The 15788-nt window shown below is 40.8% G+C and overlaps 3 protein-coding genes across 7 annotated transcripts in view; all 3 read right to left on the bottom strand.

The window, feature by feature from the left end:
- The window catches only part of usp47 (ubiquitin specific peptidase 47), a 39965-nt gene extending 38381 nt beyond the window's left edge, over positions 1 to 1584 (bottom strand). For all 5 annotated transcript variants that reach the window (XM_063187810.1, XM_063187812.1, XM_063187811.1 and 2 more), the window contains exon 1: positions 1347 to 1584. In XM_063187810.1, coding sequence (XP_063043880.1) covers positions 1347 to 1391 — 45 coding nt within the window. In that variant the 5' untranslated portion in view covers positions 1392 to 1584. The remainder of the gene's footprint in view (positions 1 to 1346) is intronic.
- Positions 1585 to 2460: 876 nt separating this feature from the next.
- clec3a (C-type lectin domain family 3, member A) lies at positions 2461 to 5315 on the bottom strand. The gene is made up of 3 exons (XM_063188141.1): positions 5154 to 5315; positions 3891 to 3971; positions 2461 to 2936 (listed from the first exon to the last, which is right to left on the bottom strand). Exons 1-3 carry the CDS (start codon positions 5263 to 5265, stop codon positions 2539 to 2541), a joined length of 591 nt encoding a protein of 196 aa, XP_063044211.1. The 5' UTR covers positions 5266 to 5315; the 3' UTR covers positions 2461 to 2538.
- A 1423-nt stretch (positions 5316 to 6738) lies between these two features.
- vat1l (vesicle amine transport 1-like) overlaps positions 6739 to 15788 on the bottom strand; it is a 28235-nt gene continuing 19185 nt past the window's right edge. The window contains exons 8-9 of the mRNA XM_063188036.1: positions 10310 to 10393; positions 6739 to 8924 (exon numbers count right to left, since the gene is read on the bottom strand). Of these exons, the coding sequence (XP_063044106.1) occupies positions 8826 to 8924; positions 10310 to 10393 (183 nt within the window). The 3' untranslated portion in view covers positions 6739 to 8825. The remainder of the gene's footprint in view (positions 8925 to 10309; positions 10394 to 15788) is intronic.

The following is a 15788-nucleotide window of genomic DNA, read 5'->3' as shown; positions in this document are numbered from 1 at the left end:
GTGTCTTATTTCTGCACTGGAGGAAAATATGGCAATCTAGTTATATTTAATTTTAGAAATACTAAATCGGTTGAGGACTTTGGGCAACACTGGTACTGTTCGGTCGTTGATCTGGTTGTTTTGGGTGGCCTAAATGTTGTGTCACCGACTCAGCTTTCCAGGAAGAATGACAGGTCAAAATACATCAACAACATTTTCACCAGCTAGGACTGAACGTGATTGTCTAGCGCTGAGTAACAAAGACCGACGATGTTTGTTGCCATTTTCCCCTCCTTCGTGCAATGACGCCGTCTCTGCTGCTTCCGTCACTCTCTTGTCTGTTACGAAACTTGGACGTATTTTGTACACGTGCGGTTGTTTTCAGCCCAATTGCTGATTTCAATCAAGGTTCGTCTAAAATTAAAACAATGCAATTGTAAGTGATAACATGCCGTAACCGAGATGCAATGCTAGCTATCGAAGCACAAAATACCTGGTGGCTAACTGACCCAGCGTTCTGCTGTCACGGCTGTCTTTCCTGATGCATTTTTGGCAGGGAAATAACCAACTTTGTCACCAGTCCGAATCTTACCCATGAAGGCCCAACAGGATGGTTTGGCATGAGTTGGCAGCGGTGACTCCCCACTTAAAAGCTGCGACTGTTAAACTATACCGTTGTCATGCAAATGTCGCCTTTCAACTCCTCACTACAACCTCGAATAACATCCGTTATCGTTAGATTTTCTTCCCAATACACAGCTGATGGACACACTACAGTCGCGTGAAATCCCTTCTTCAACAATGACTCGATTCAACACTGCCAGGATTGAGCTCACGTGTATTTAAATAAGGTGGATTAAAATGGCTTTCTCAATGTTTAGCTAGGCGTTTGTTAGCTTCAATGTATCTAGCATGTAGCAAACAAGCTACATACTGGCTACTTGGGAAGGTATCAGGCTATGTGCTGAAGCTAGCACAAAACTATTGAAAGATCAAAGTTGACAACTGTACATTTTCTGTTTCACCACCCTCGCCTCTTCCGATTAAGACAACACATTCAGTCTGTATCTCAACCAACGACTACAGATTAATGTTTCGTGAGTTATTTTGTTTATCAGCGTTATTGCGTTATATCGCTAGCTTGATGCTACTAGCGGTCCTGCTAAGAAGCTGTGGCTTCAGACAGCTAACATTTGCTAGCAGGCAAATTTGCCTTTAGTTCTTAGGTTTCATTTGCACCATGGACAATGTTAAAGTTCCCCCTTATTTCGTTTGTTGTTTCGGTCCGTCCTGAGTAACAATTCAAGAAAAGCAACGAGGGGCAGTTGCTGCCAAAACCGGTAACTGTTTGTAAGTGATAATCTCACCTCTTTGGCTACGAGCTGGTTTTCTTCGCTGGGCACCATTTCCATTTGGGCGACAGTTTATACGGACATCTACCCTAAATCGGATGTCAACAGGAATTGTGTGGAGCGGTGACCTTGTACAGAAACATCATTTCTGTTTGGTTCAATCCAGATGGATATCAAAGTCAAATTGAAAAAATAAAAACTTGCAATCAAACTAATCGCAGACACTTTCTTTTCAGTTACACCACCTATGCACAAACAGTAATCAATGGGGGTAAAAATGGCCGTTCGTCAGTTTCGCGAGAACTCATTTCGCAGACCTGCGTCACTTCCGAAACATCTCGCGTCCTCACATTACCTGTCCATCCATAATAATAACAACAACATAATAATACTATTAATACTACTACTATTAATACTACTACTACTACTACTACTACTACTACTAATAATAATAATAATAATAATAATAATAATATTAATACAAATAATAATACAGTAATAATAATAATGCAACCCTCCTCCTCCTCCCCCTCCCCCTCCTCCTCCTCATTAAACCGTCTCTTTCCAAACTGGCCAATTCTTTGGTTCATAGTCTACATCAGGGCTATTCATATTGAGGCCCTGGGTCACAGACGCGGCCCTTGGATGGCAAGGCTCTGGCCTTCCACAAGGTCTGAACAAAATGAAAACGTGCCATCTGTGGCTGTGCTTAATTTGCAATCACCAACACTTCAGGTTGGGGATATATCTTTCCTGCATTCACACGAGTGTGATATCCTCTCTTAAAAAGTCTGATTAAAAAAAGACTATCATAAGGCTTCTAAGAAATAGAAAAGTGAATAACCTATGTGTTCTGGCCTGAAAGTTATCCGCTTGTTTCGCACCCTAACCTTGGACACCGGGCTGCTCACGGTTTTGCAGATTATATATTCGGCCCCTTTACTGGAAGGAATTTGAACAAATGGCCCTCAATGACTTTTAATTGAATACCCCTGGCCTACATGCTTTAGGCTAATATTTCATTTCTGGGGCCACTCAAGAAGAACTGTATTTAAGGGGGGAAAAAACATTCATAGCACAGAGGGAAATAACATTTCCATACATAAAAACACTGGACAGACTACACAAATATGTTCAAACAAGTCAGTATATTTTCTTATTTTTGACAGGTTTGATGGAAAAATATGCACTCTTTGTTGGCAATACACTAAGGAATTACGTATTCACAAATGTACTTCTTCTGACTGCGACAGACTTCATCATGCCACCTGCCCTGTGCGGGCAGGGAAATGGTGACGCAACTCTCTCTCTTGCCACCTGTTGGTTGCTTTTTAGACTTGTCCCAGTTGAAGAATGTGACAGGAATGCTGTTGACATCCACATACTGTCCCTCCTTAACAATGTCTGTCACACCAATCCAGAAATCCTTGGACCCCGGAGAGCTCCTCTTGGCATACTCTTTCAGTTCATTGTTCTCTTGGATGTCGCGAGGCGTGGCGAGTGTACCACCTTGAGCAATACAGTCTTCATTGGCCTCATGGTAGTGTTTGGGCTCTTCGATGGCCAGGTAACACTTTCTGTGTACTTTGTATCCACGCAGACAAACTAGGAACAAAGACATAACCATTTAAGCAATAAAAAGTTGAATGTTACTCTCAAGTCATCATATAAAAGTAGGCGATGGCATTAACAAAAGTGGGCAGATCAGTGAAGAGATATGTTTACTGACCAAAGATTTTCAATATTTTATGTTTTAGTTCAGACTGTATTGAGAATCACAATGAGATACCTTAATTTAGACCTATGGACCATGATTGGATATTCTGAATACATGTCCCCTGAGGGAACACAATATACACTACGTCACCTATTCTAAGTGTCTTATATTATTTAGAATAATTTATAAGAGTACACATAGTCAGATCACATGTTGACCCCTGCCCCTAATATACATGGATTCTGAATTTTGTTTATAACCTGACTGTGCGAAACTATCTGCGCACAACTCAACCTCTGATTGTTGCAAACCGCTGTCGGTCAAAAGAAATAGCGCACATGGTTGGCTGCCAATGTCTTGCCCCTCCTCATAACATCGTGTTTACAAACACTGAGAACCCATCTATAGCATACGTACTTCGCCTTTATATGGCTTTCAGGCTTTACACTGAGGTTTGGTGACCTCTGGTGGATAGACATATGTAAAGGGATTTAACCAAAAATCAACCTCAATACAGTGTGCTCATTTTGAAAATAAATTCAGTTATTTTACACTTCAAAATCAATTTGTAGAAATGTTATATTCAATTCCAATTAGTTTTGCATGTTAATCATGTGACATTGCTGTTTCCTGCTGTCGGGAACACAAACAGTCCATTATATGATCTATACAAATTTGCCGCTTTGAATAGTCAATGCTAGATGTTGCTGGTTGTGTGAGGGAGAGTGATCTTCTTCATCGCACATGTATTGCGAATATAGCAGTTTTAAAGGAACAAAACGAGAATGTAAGCCTAAAAGTTCCACTTTTCAAAAGTGGGATGATGATACACAACCCCTCACCTGTTTGTAGCGCCTGCATCTCCTTCAGGGAGTTGACCTCTAGCCACAGTTTGTCTATCTGTGCCTTCATGTCTTCATCATCTGCTTTTCTCAAGGAACACAAGAGAGAGAAAGACAGAAACTGGACAAAGTAGCAAAATAAACTCATATACTAAGCTTATAACTCCTGTAGCACTGAAAGATCTTCTTGATTCCTTGGCAATGTATAAATAAATGGGCCTATTGTACAGCCCACTGTAGTCTCAACCCGTTAAAACACAGAGTTATAAATGTGCTGTTAGTGCTGAGTCGTAGTGCATTACTAAAGGCCCTCTGTTATGTCATAGAAGAGTAATAACATCGTAATTATTGTTATTATATTATGTCTTCTATTGTTAAATATTCAAAGTTAAATGTTAATTGCTATTTATTACTCCATCACTTATTGTTACTGGTTATTACTGGTCCATCACTGTCACTCACTAATGTTAAATGCTCAGTATTATTCATTACATCATCACTTTATGGGTATTGGACCATCACTGTTACTTGTCCTGTCTTGCACTTTGATAAATGTCTGTAAATGTCAGTCCCATGTATGTCTATGTCCTTTCATGGTAAAAGAGATAGAACGTATTTTATTTTTTTTATTTGTAGTTTATTTGGCAGGGACAATGCAGTGCACATTGTTAGAAACATGACATGGCAGAGCCATGACACGACTTGCAGATGTGAATACATGGAAGGTTTATAGCTAGATAGCTAATTTGCAACCTCAGTCCCTGATCAGGCTACCTACTCTAATAAAACATATAAATCATCTAAAAGTACCATTGTACAATACAGTATACAAGACAACAATAAGCCAACTTGAAACATGCTCCCTATAATATAAAAGCCTTGTGCATTAAGAAAAAAAAACAAGATGATGAGGGTGACCTATATATGCTGTGTGTGCATGTATGTGTGTTAACTATTGTGTGTTATGATTACATTTTTGGTTTTCCTTCAGCCAGTGTTTCAGTTGTCTGTTAAATGTTTTAAACTCTGTTTGGATTTTTATTACAGTTGGTAAAATGTCCTTGTATGACCTGCGCATATGAAGAAACTGACAATGAAAGCTGACTTGACTTGACTTGACTCATTAACCTTTCAATGACTATTACAGCGTGCCACTGGTGGTACGGCGTGCATTATGGGAGTCCAACTTATCATGGCACCCACCCTTGAAAGTGTATCTGTCCTACCTCTCTACGGTGTCATGCGTGTTACCTCTCTGCCGACCTGGGGCTTGTTTCCTGGAGCGATTGGGCCTTCCATCCCCACGCTGGAGCAAGACAGTACAGAGGACCAGGAGGAGAAGCAGCAGCTTTGGGTGCACCATGGTTGTACACATAGGAGTCTGGCGCCACAAGACAAGCTGACTAGTTTATACCTCTGAAAGAAGCTCCCCAACACCCGTATAGACTCTCCTCTCTTTCTCTCCAAACACGGGAAGTACAGACGTCTTTCCAAATAGGTGGGGGCTTGCAGGTTTGCTGAGAGTAGGCCTGGCATGCCATTGGTCCACAGTGTAGGGCCTGTGTGTGTGCCCCCTTGAGTCATCAAGAGGGATTAGAATACCTGGGACGAAGGCAGAACAATCCTCGCCCTGTTTCTGCCCATTCATAAATATTTACCTGCACTAGGGTGCCTGCTCATTTAGTAGTTTTCCCCCCATTCATTGGCCCAAACAAGCTTCAGATTCATTGACTGCCACCCTGTTACATGATGTGCAAGTACAGCAAACAGACAGCTCGCTCAGCTCTCTGCAGCTCTGAAGCCTATTTTATAACACTGTGATATATATTTGGCAACTTGGTACACGTTGCAGGAACCTCCACTCCAAAACACAGCAAAGTAACTATGACTGGTATTCTAACATACCATTAATAACAAATACCATGCATAGTAATCACTTCACCCAGGAGCATATTTATGCAATTATAGGCAAATTTGGGCATCGCTGGGCAATTTTCAGCAACAGTAAATTGGTTAAATTAATAATTGAGCCATTTTATTATACAAGCGTGTTCCAGTCTTATAAATAGGTACTCCTGTGGTGCCTATATATATATATAGGATTTCTGTTTCTGTATTTTTTTAAAAAGAGAAAAATATATATTTGCAGTGGAGGCCGACCCCTGTGGAGAAGGCTATTTTTAGCATCTCTAGTTTTGATTTGGAAGGAGGGAGGTGTGTGCAAAGTATCTCTGACAGAAAAAGGAGACTCAGACTCGAGCAACTTTTCAGAGCCTCCAAGTTATGACATAATAAATACTAAAGCTGTGGGGCTTATGAGAGCCTTCAGTTAAATTTGTTATTATAAAACCTGTGTCGCATATAATATTGTATGCCACCTGGCAGTACTTAGTCACCCTGACAAGGACAGAGTCATTTTACGGCATGAAATTCATGGCACCTCAACCCGCAGAAGTGATTTGTTGAGCACACATCACCAGCTGTGGATGACTCATACAGTGTTATTTATTGAACCTCTTTCCAAAGTGCTCCACCAATGAGATTCAAATTGCAATTAACCACAATCTAGAATTAAAAAGAACAGTTTATGAAGGGGGAGAGGTAATAAACTAAAATTAAAATTGTGCTCTGCAAGGGAGGAAAATAAGATGAAACAAGGGCATGGAGCCAAGACCTGTTTTAACATTCTCATTCCTGCATTAGCACCTCTTTGTCAGAGTGCACACTGACAGAATCTGTGAACTGCACACATACAGTGCACAACAGAAAAATAAATACTGTATCTTTAAACTGTCCAAGGTCACATCACGCCCACTCCAGCAATAAAACACCACAGTGTGCCTCGTTTGCTCTGCGGATCCATTTATTAAGGTGAAAGGAACAGGATGTCTACAAACAAATGCAAGGCAGAACACAAGTCAACATTAACGCACGTTTGACTGTTTTTCCTCATCTATTCTCAACCAGACACTTCCTATGGAATAGACATACAGGGCTAATAACCTTTTTTTTTTTTTAAGGCAAACGGATTACGGAGTCTGACAAAACAAAAATTACACATGTTCACTGTCTCACACAAACAAAATATATGCCTACAGTACTACAAGCAAACTGAGCGAAGATCCACTCATATATATTTTATCTTTATCTGCACCTTTGGACCTGAAACCTATTTAATAACTTCAGTTTTTTCTTTTAATTACTATAAGAGTTCAGTAACTCATCCAAAACTTAGGTGGTATGTGAAAGTAATTTAAAATTTTCCTGATTTCAAATGCGTCATTAGGAGAGAACTTTTTTCAGTGAAACCAATAGCAGTGTACTCTTGTGATTCTACATACTGTATTTGAGGTAATCCTTACTATTTAAACATGAATAGGTTAACTTGACACCCCTAAATTACAATTAAGACGTTGTGATGTACTAAACTTATAGTGTGACCCTTGGTGAGTAATACTGCAACACTGTATATGTATGTGCACATATGGTGTATACTATAGTACACTGAATATATGAATAGCCTGTGTATTTCACACAGACCTTGCAGACGGCAAGTCTTGCACAAATAGAGCTGACTTGGTCGATGAAAATACTCTTGCTTCACACACGTGGAATGTTCTAGCAGTTTTTCCATGAGCTTGTCACAATGTGAAAATGGCGCAGGCCATTTCTGTGTGTGGCACTACATGCACAGGCACCAGAGGGTACAGTAAACAGGACACGTCTTATCACACACATGCCACAGTGCAAAGGAACAGAGACATATCACTCCCTGCTATCCATCCCCATTGGCTGATTCCCCACAGAGGGCAAGGGGCAGGGAGGTTGCCCTTTAACATTAGCTAATCAAAACCAAAAAAAACTTCCAATGACACAAAAAAGAGATAACCACAATAAAAAAGACACATACATATTATGTAAAATCTACTCTGGGTTTGCAATGTAAATTAAGGCGGTACTGAAGAAACACACCTGTGGAAATGTACATTTCAAAGTGTAATATGGCAGAACGGAGTGCTAAATACTGTGATGCATAAACAAACAATAGATTCCTATGCCATATAATTTCACAATCTTCTCATAGGAGTCAAACAGAGCACTGCCATCCTTTCCATGACGTATTTTAAAACATGTTCATTCTACCCATCTTTTCACTTGCCAACTCAATCAATTTGATTAAATTGATCCATATCTTGAACTGGCACTGCACACGCCAGACACCAAACAAAACTGCAAACCACACTAGCACAACAGAAATATAATATTTCAACACTGATTTGGGGAATGGCACTTTTGTTACACTTGCTTTTTTTAATCCTCATTTTCACTTTCAAACAAGTCACATGGTGAAATTGGTTGACTACACGACTACTACTACTACACAAGCACACACAGACAGACACGCACTCATACAGACAAAGCATACACTCACACACACGTGCACGCACACATACATTCACACTCACACACTGTACAACAGCATGGATTCATGGGAGTGTAGATTAGGTCCTGGAGTAGTCTCTAGTAGCACTGGTGCTTTACTGGTCCCAGTCAGAGGGGTCAAAAATCCGATTCAGAAATAAATTAATAAAAAACCTGCCACTGTTTCCTTCCAACACAGAGGTGCATTTCTCGAAAGTGTAGTTGTTAGCCAGTTAACAACTTCGGTAGTAGTTACCAATGGCAAATCGCATTGCAAAAAAAGTAGCTAATGTAGCTAGCAACGATTGTTTCAAGAAATGCACCCCAGTGAGTGACTTGAGTAACTGGCCTACCTGTCTTGAGAGCTCATTGAGAAAATGTCTAAAGAGCATCTGCTGATTCAGAGCTTGTTGGATCAAAACGATGGCAGGGTTTTTACTTTCTGAACCTGGGATTGATACCTCTGGTCCCATGCAGGGTAGTGCTGGATGGCGGAGGAGGGGGACGGGAGTGTCACTGGATGAAGGGCATGCGCTCCTTGTTGTCATTGTCCGCCTCATGCTCCTCCTCATCTTCGCCGGCCTCGCTGGTCTCAGTGCTGTCATTCGCCATCTACAGGGACACAAGAAGAGGGGGGGAGAGTTAAAGCAGTGCTATCAGCACAGAGCACCTGCTGAGAAAACAGATTGGTGACATTTCCATTTTAAAGTGTTGACAGTGGAGAGAGAATGAGGGACAGAGGGAGAGGGAGAGAGAGAGAGAGAAAGAGAGAGAGAGGGAGATATACTAGAGAGAGAGAGAGAGAGAGAGAGAGAGAGAGATACTGGAGAGAGAGAGAGAGAGAGAGAGAGAGAGAGAGAGAGAGAGAGAGAGAGAGAGATACTGGAGAGAGAGGGAGAGAGATACTGGAAAGAGAGAGAGAGAGAGATAGATACTGGAAAGAGAGAGAGAGAGAGAGAGAGAAAGAGAGAGAGAGAGAGGGAGGGAGAGAGAACTGAAGACAGATACTGAAGCAAAGACAGTGGTGGTGGCAGAGACAGGTATGAGTTATGTGCTACAATTAAACTGTACTATTGTATTCAGAGTCAGACATCAATATTTCCCTGCGCTGTGTGTCACCCGTAACAAAGATGCATATCTGAACCTGTTGCTGCCAGTCTTCCCGCAGCTGGGCCCTTGCTAATTCCCACTGAAAATTGTTCAAATCCATGACAGATTCTAAAACAATGATCGTACTGGTAATTATCTCTGCATACACTTCCCCTTGAGATAGGTTCCAGCCCAAGGCGTTTCCATGGAAACCTCTTATTTGTTCCAGCGTGGGGATAGTGTTCCCTGTCACCTGACTCTGTCCTCTCTGTAGCAACCTAAACTGCGATTTTCTTAATAAGCAAAACAACTCTTGCCGCTAAGACAACCAATTTACACTTGGAAATCAGGGTGAGGAGCCAATCAAAGCTGAATATCATTGGCTTAACAAACTTTTAAAGTTTAAAGCATTTCAAAGTTTGGTGAAATTGGAAGACACAAAAAATGTTCATTGGAATTAGTTTGTCTTATTCTAATACATTTACATCTCTATCCAGACACCAAAACAGTCTAAGTTATACTCTTGCACGACATGCATGATGTGTGTTGTATGGGTGCTGTTTTATTATTGAAAGCCCCTGAGGGCTTGTCCAGTCTGAAATGTCAAACCTGGTGACAACCTTTCATTTTTTACATGGAAATCGGAACAGAGTGCAAATCACAGCAAAATGTCATTGGTTCAAGAGCATTATTTAGTTATCAAAGTCCACAGATATCCCTATGCAGAAGCCTTCAACAGATGTCTATCCAATGGTGAATAATCAGAAACCAATCTCTCTCCCCTCGGAAAATATGGTGTTCGTTCCAAAAAAATGTTTTAAAAAAACTGAACCGTAATAATCAGTGTGCCGTGATTCATGATTATTCACCCAAGCATTTTAGCTGTTTGTGTGTGTAACATATGTTACCAGAGGGGTAGGAGACTTCTCCACATCTAAGATGAGTTTGCCTATGTTGCCTCGATCGTGGATTCTCTGCATAGCTTCTTTGACCTGCAAATTAAAAACAAAGAGCATTATTCCAAAAGTAAAAAACACATCCAAATACCGGTGCCCTTGCTTGTTGGCACCTTTTATAGCACTGCTTGGCTCATAATTTTGTTGTGGTAAATTACAAGGCTTAAGAGTTTATGTGTTTACTTTAGCTATTTGTAAGCATTGATCTATTGATGACTTGGTGTGTTTGCACCTCCAATCTAATCTGTGTCTGGTGCCATTAAAGATCTTAATTTATTTATCACTACGCTATGGTTTTTAACATATTACATTATATTAAGGCATTGTATAAAGGCATTTCACTTTAACTTGAAGTATAAATCTTGAGAGGTTGTATATGTCATTATTATTTTGTAATTGTAATAATTATATGATTTTATTAAGTACATGTGTTACACAGTGGTTAACATAGGTTACAGTACTGCAGCCACAATTGAAGTTTCATAAGTAAAGTTTCTGTTAACGTTTGCTACAAGCTTCGAACATATTTTATTTTTGGACCGCGGTACACCTCCCCTGCACCATCTACTGTCCAAGCCTCCCAGGTGGCATGTACACCACAACCATATGTTCACATTTTAATAGGCATGTCATTTGAAGATTCACATGTGGCTTAGCTTGGGATTTGCATTTAAAAAAGGCACAAATTACTACTGCAAGGCTGTTAACATGGTGCAATGCTTAAAAGTGCACAGCGGGTGGCAGTGGAGTCGTGCTGTAGGTGTGTAGATGAGAGACGTGAAGGCAAGATAGCCCGCTGATGTGACTGGCTAATGAGCAACATAAGGAAGGTCCTGTACTGGCTTCAAACACGGCTAACCCCGACATGGACAGTGATGTAACAGCTGAGATAAATGGTTGGATAACATGTAAGAACCATGGGATGTTTGACTGTGACTCACTGAACCTGAGACTTGAACTGAAAAAAACCCTACACTGAAGAAACCGAACAGTGTCATAATGCCGTTGTGTAACAGCAGAGTTGGACACATTACGGTACAATTGCTAATGGGATGTTATATCATTCTGTGCTTCAATATACCCCAAGCTTTAAATGGCTAACACACATTAGGGCACCAATCCCTCACTTTTATTTTGAAGAAACTTTGTTTAAAGGACCTTGATTAAATAAATTGTGGTGCAATTGCACACTGATATGACTTGAGGGATCTTTTCCCCAATGCCCTAATCAACAGTTGCACACCAGCAGCAACTTTTAATTAGAAATGAAAATTTTAAAAGTTTAAATGAGATATGTACTACTAAATTGATTGGATAAGCTGGTATACACTATGGGGGCTTCCAGTCCTCCAGAAACACTTAACTCATTAAAATGCACGTAATACAAAGATGCAAATCAGGAAAAGGGTCAACAAACAGCATAAATCAAAACCAGAGGGAAAACTAAACGACTGCACACAGACACTAGCACAAGTCAGGCTGGCCAAACATTATCAGCCGCCCACAGACAAATAATTAGACTACAGTTGGTGGAGTCTGGGGCCTAGACTTGTTGTCTGCTTTGTGCCGCAAGAAGCAGCCAGCCAACAACGTTCAACCTTGAGATGCTGAAGGCGCCACACACTTGACAGATCACTGAGCAGATTCAGTATCGTGCACGCATCAGTGAACAAAACACTTTCTACTTACACCCACGTGAAATTGCAGGCAGTAATATTAATTTAACTTTATATGATAATGTCTGTCATGAGATGCTTAAAGCACATCAAGGCATCCCTGGAGGACTTCTGCTATTTGCATTTGCGTTGTAATACATCTAAATCGTTCATACTGTTTCTAGATATTTCCATTTATGCACGACTTTCTGACATATTGTCAAGAAATTTGTCTAATAGTGAAGATATAGTATCTTTATGCATGCCAACTCACCAGTGTACCAGTTATGGAGCAATACAGACAATTGCATACCAGTAGCTAAAATACCACTAAGATGAAAAAAATAACAACACCACACAGGGGACTGAATAAACTACTCATAGAGATTCATAGTTAAATAAATACTCAACTACTTCCTCACCCCCAAGCAGTACCCATGCTACACTGCCCTGCTAAGGCAAAAGGCAGTAAAAAAATTAGTTTTTGTCATATTTGCAATAATAAGCATCAGTTTTATCATGTGAACAAACATGGAGTTTGAAATCAGTTGTTTTGAGGGTAAAAAAAAGGTGCAAAGTAAAACAAGCTGAAAATCCTTTGGGTAAACTAAGGCAGAAGACAGTAACTTCAGTTACTGCTTTTTGCCTTCTGCTCTGGACCTGCAGAATTCTGGAACTCTGATGTTCCAAACTGAGGCAGAACACAGTAACTTCAGTTACTGTTCATCTGTTAACAGTTAAAACTCCTTCTTTAAATTTCAGTCATGTAAATAATAATTTAAAAAATGAAACTATTATATTATGAAACATGATCAGCCTGCTAGGAAATGTGTGTAACTATTATTTGAGGTAGTATGAAATACAAATACACACACAAAACCCATTTATAATTATATTATTATTATTATTATTATTAACAATTTATATGTTAATAAACATGACATTTTGTCATAATGACTCCAATAGTGTGTATACTGCTTAAATTATATGTGAAAGTTGTATTTGTTGCTTATTATTCAGATTTAAAATGGAAGTTACTGTCTTCTGCCTTAGTATGACTAATTGTCATTCCGGGGGCAATGCTAAGGAAGAACACAGTAACTTCCAAAAAAGGGTCAAAGGTTAACTATTTGTAAAATTGTTTTTTATGAATAGATGTAGGCAGGCATACACTACAAACTGTGAAAATTACAGCTTTGTAGCTATAACCAGATTGTGGTGACATTCATTTATTTTAAGATAACTTTAACATCATTTTTCTCAGTTTCACACTCTGGTGAGTTACTGTCTTTTGCCTTAGTAGGGCAGTACAGTGTGTACAAAGGTCAAGCACAAAAGTAGCAGCAGTATTCACTGCTGTTAACGGTCTTAGTATTCTACAATCCTTGTAAAGCCTGAGGCTCTCCAGTCTCTCCCTGTCTGTCTCTCTGTCTCTCTCTCTCTGCTACCCACAAGTTCTTGTATCTGCCAGCGCCCCTTATCTTGAGCCCTCCACAGCAACAGCAGTCCCAGAGCACTGTGCCATTCAAATCCGCACTTAATCTTTCATGCACTCCATGTAGCTCTGGGGTCCCCTATCGCTCGTTGTGCAGCACTGTCTTGGAGCCATCTCCAGAACTCCTTGCCTCTAAGGTTACATACACTCGCATCAATCATTGTAACATCTCCTGAATCCTGAACCGCCGACAGCCCAGGGCGGCCTACCCTCAACTCCGTTGGAGAGGCCGGTGGAGCTATCAGGGCCGTCTGATTGTTTCAGAATGGGCCCACGGTGGCTGCCGCGGCAAAAGCAACACGAGCACAATCAAACGCACGGCTGAATACGCTCTTCAGCTTCATCTCCACCATACAAATAGGTGCACATGATTGAAACACTTCATAGGGCCAATCTCAAACTCCTTATGGCACATAGGAGAGCATATGTGTAGAACATGTGCACTAGGAATGGATCACGAGCATGCTATCACTTTCAAAATTATTATACAGAGCTCTCAATGCAGTGCTAAAATAAAAAGCTTGGCTTACTGTATGTTACCCTGGTGTATGGCTATATAGGCTAGAACAGTGTATCAGCTTTTTTTTTTGAACAAACACCCCCCTGAGTTCATTATACACCCGTGAACGCCCCCCTTGACATCATCATAAGCCAGCCACATACTTTTGATGTTTCAAGTCACAATACTTTTATCCTTTTCATGTCGCTAAGATCTTATAGAACAGAGAACTGTACATTCAGAGAAAAACATACAATCTTGTTTTTTGAAGGGAGATGTCAAAATACTCAAAATGCAGATTTTCAATAGCAATCATTTGCTGGTGGGCCTCAGCCATCAAGATGTCGTTTAGTTATTTTACTCCACACAAACATAATGGAGGTGGCGGGAGAACACCATCTTTAGCATTTCAGGTGCTTGTATGAAACATAAAAGCGAACCTTTCTACTCAACGGACCACAAAAATACTAGAGTCAAAAAAAACCTGAGAGCAGACAATGTACAGTACATGTGTGGCAATTGCTTGTCTCCCGCAAAGACTCCCAAGGCCGTTGAAAGAGGCTCTCAGACGCTGGAGAGAAAACCAGACAGAATTGTTGAAATGTGGGCCTTTTACATCATGCTGGCAAACATCACAATGAAAGTCAAGGACAAATTCTCGGTTAATAGGCACTTTCTCCAAATGGCACATTGAGTGTTCTACACAGACAGCATCATGCAGTGCACACACACTTATTTCAGGGGTGTTGTCATGGGAATCTAAAGACCACCAACACCACCACTACCATAACGAATAAAAAAAGAGAGACAGCTCGAGCTCCGCTCCATAATTTCACAGAATGAAACCTCTCTCATTTCAGCACAGCTCACATTACCATCAAATAGCTTGTTATTACAGACGTTAAAGAAAACACTCCTCAAGTGCCGTTAAAGGACTGCGACGGGAACTCGTCGCTAAACTAGAGCTTCCTTACTCCAAACTCTGGGAAATGATCATCAATGGTTTGTTGGTAGACGCAGAGAGAGAACATGTCATGGTAAGATGGGGTCATTGTTTTTCTCCTTCCACAAACCCAAACACACAGCAAAACAAGGAAGAGTTAAACTAATGGACTAACATCACCAAAGCAGATGTGAATGAGACTGCATGAGAGGAAACCCAAGCTAAATTTGCAGCACCATTTAACCAGACCGCCTTCCATCTCCCCATGCACTCACTCATGCAATTATTCAATTGCAGTCGCCAGTGATGGGTTAGCGTCATCCCATTCACCGTGAACTCTCAATGAATGTGCCTCTTTGTGTCACGTCCTCCATTCACATATTTAATCAACATTGCACAACAACACAGGGCGCCCAGGCACAGAAAACAATATGACGACGCCACAGGAAACTAGGACAGTGTCGGAATGCCACTCATCCATTCAGCGCGAGTGCAGAGGCAGGAGCAAAGAGGGGAGAATCATGATACATGGGTGGAAACCCTCTGTCAAGGCCACCAGACCTGACTCCCCCAGCATAGGGGAACACTTGAGTTTTGCTTTTGTGGAAGTGGCCGCCTTTCTGAGAATGATGAATGATGTGTGAGCAGCGCAGCTCTGCCCTTTGGGCTTTGGCACACTGCTGCATTACACTAAGTGTGCCAGCACATGAAGCTGTGGTCGAAAAACAGGCGGTAAAAGCCCTTCATTGAATAGTCTGACTGCGAGAACCACCTTCCATTATGGCCAAAATGGAAGAATCTAAACATACCTCTGTGTGTGTGTGTGTGTGTGTGTGTGT

Source organism: Engraulis encrasicolus, chromosome 22 (genome assembly GCF_034702125.1).
Source record: "Engraulis encrasicolus isolate BLACKSEA-1 chromosome 22, IST_EnEncr_1.0, whole genome shotgun sequence".
Classification (NCBI taxonomy): Eukaryota; Metazoa; Chordata; class Actinopteri; order Clupeiformes; family Engraulidae; genus Engraulis; species Engraulis encrasicolus.
This window is presented reverse-complemented; position numbering and strand designations above follow the sequence as displayed.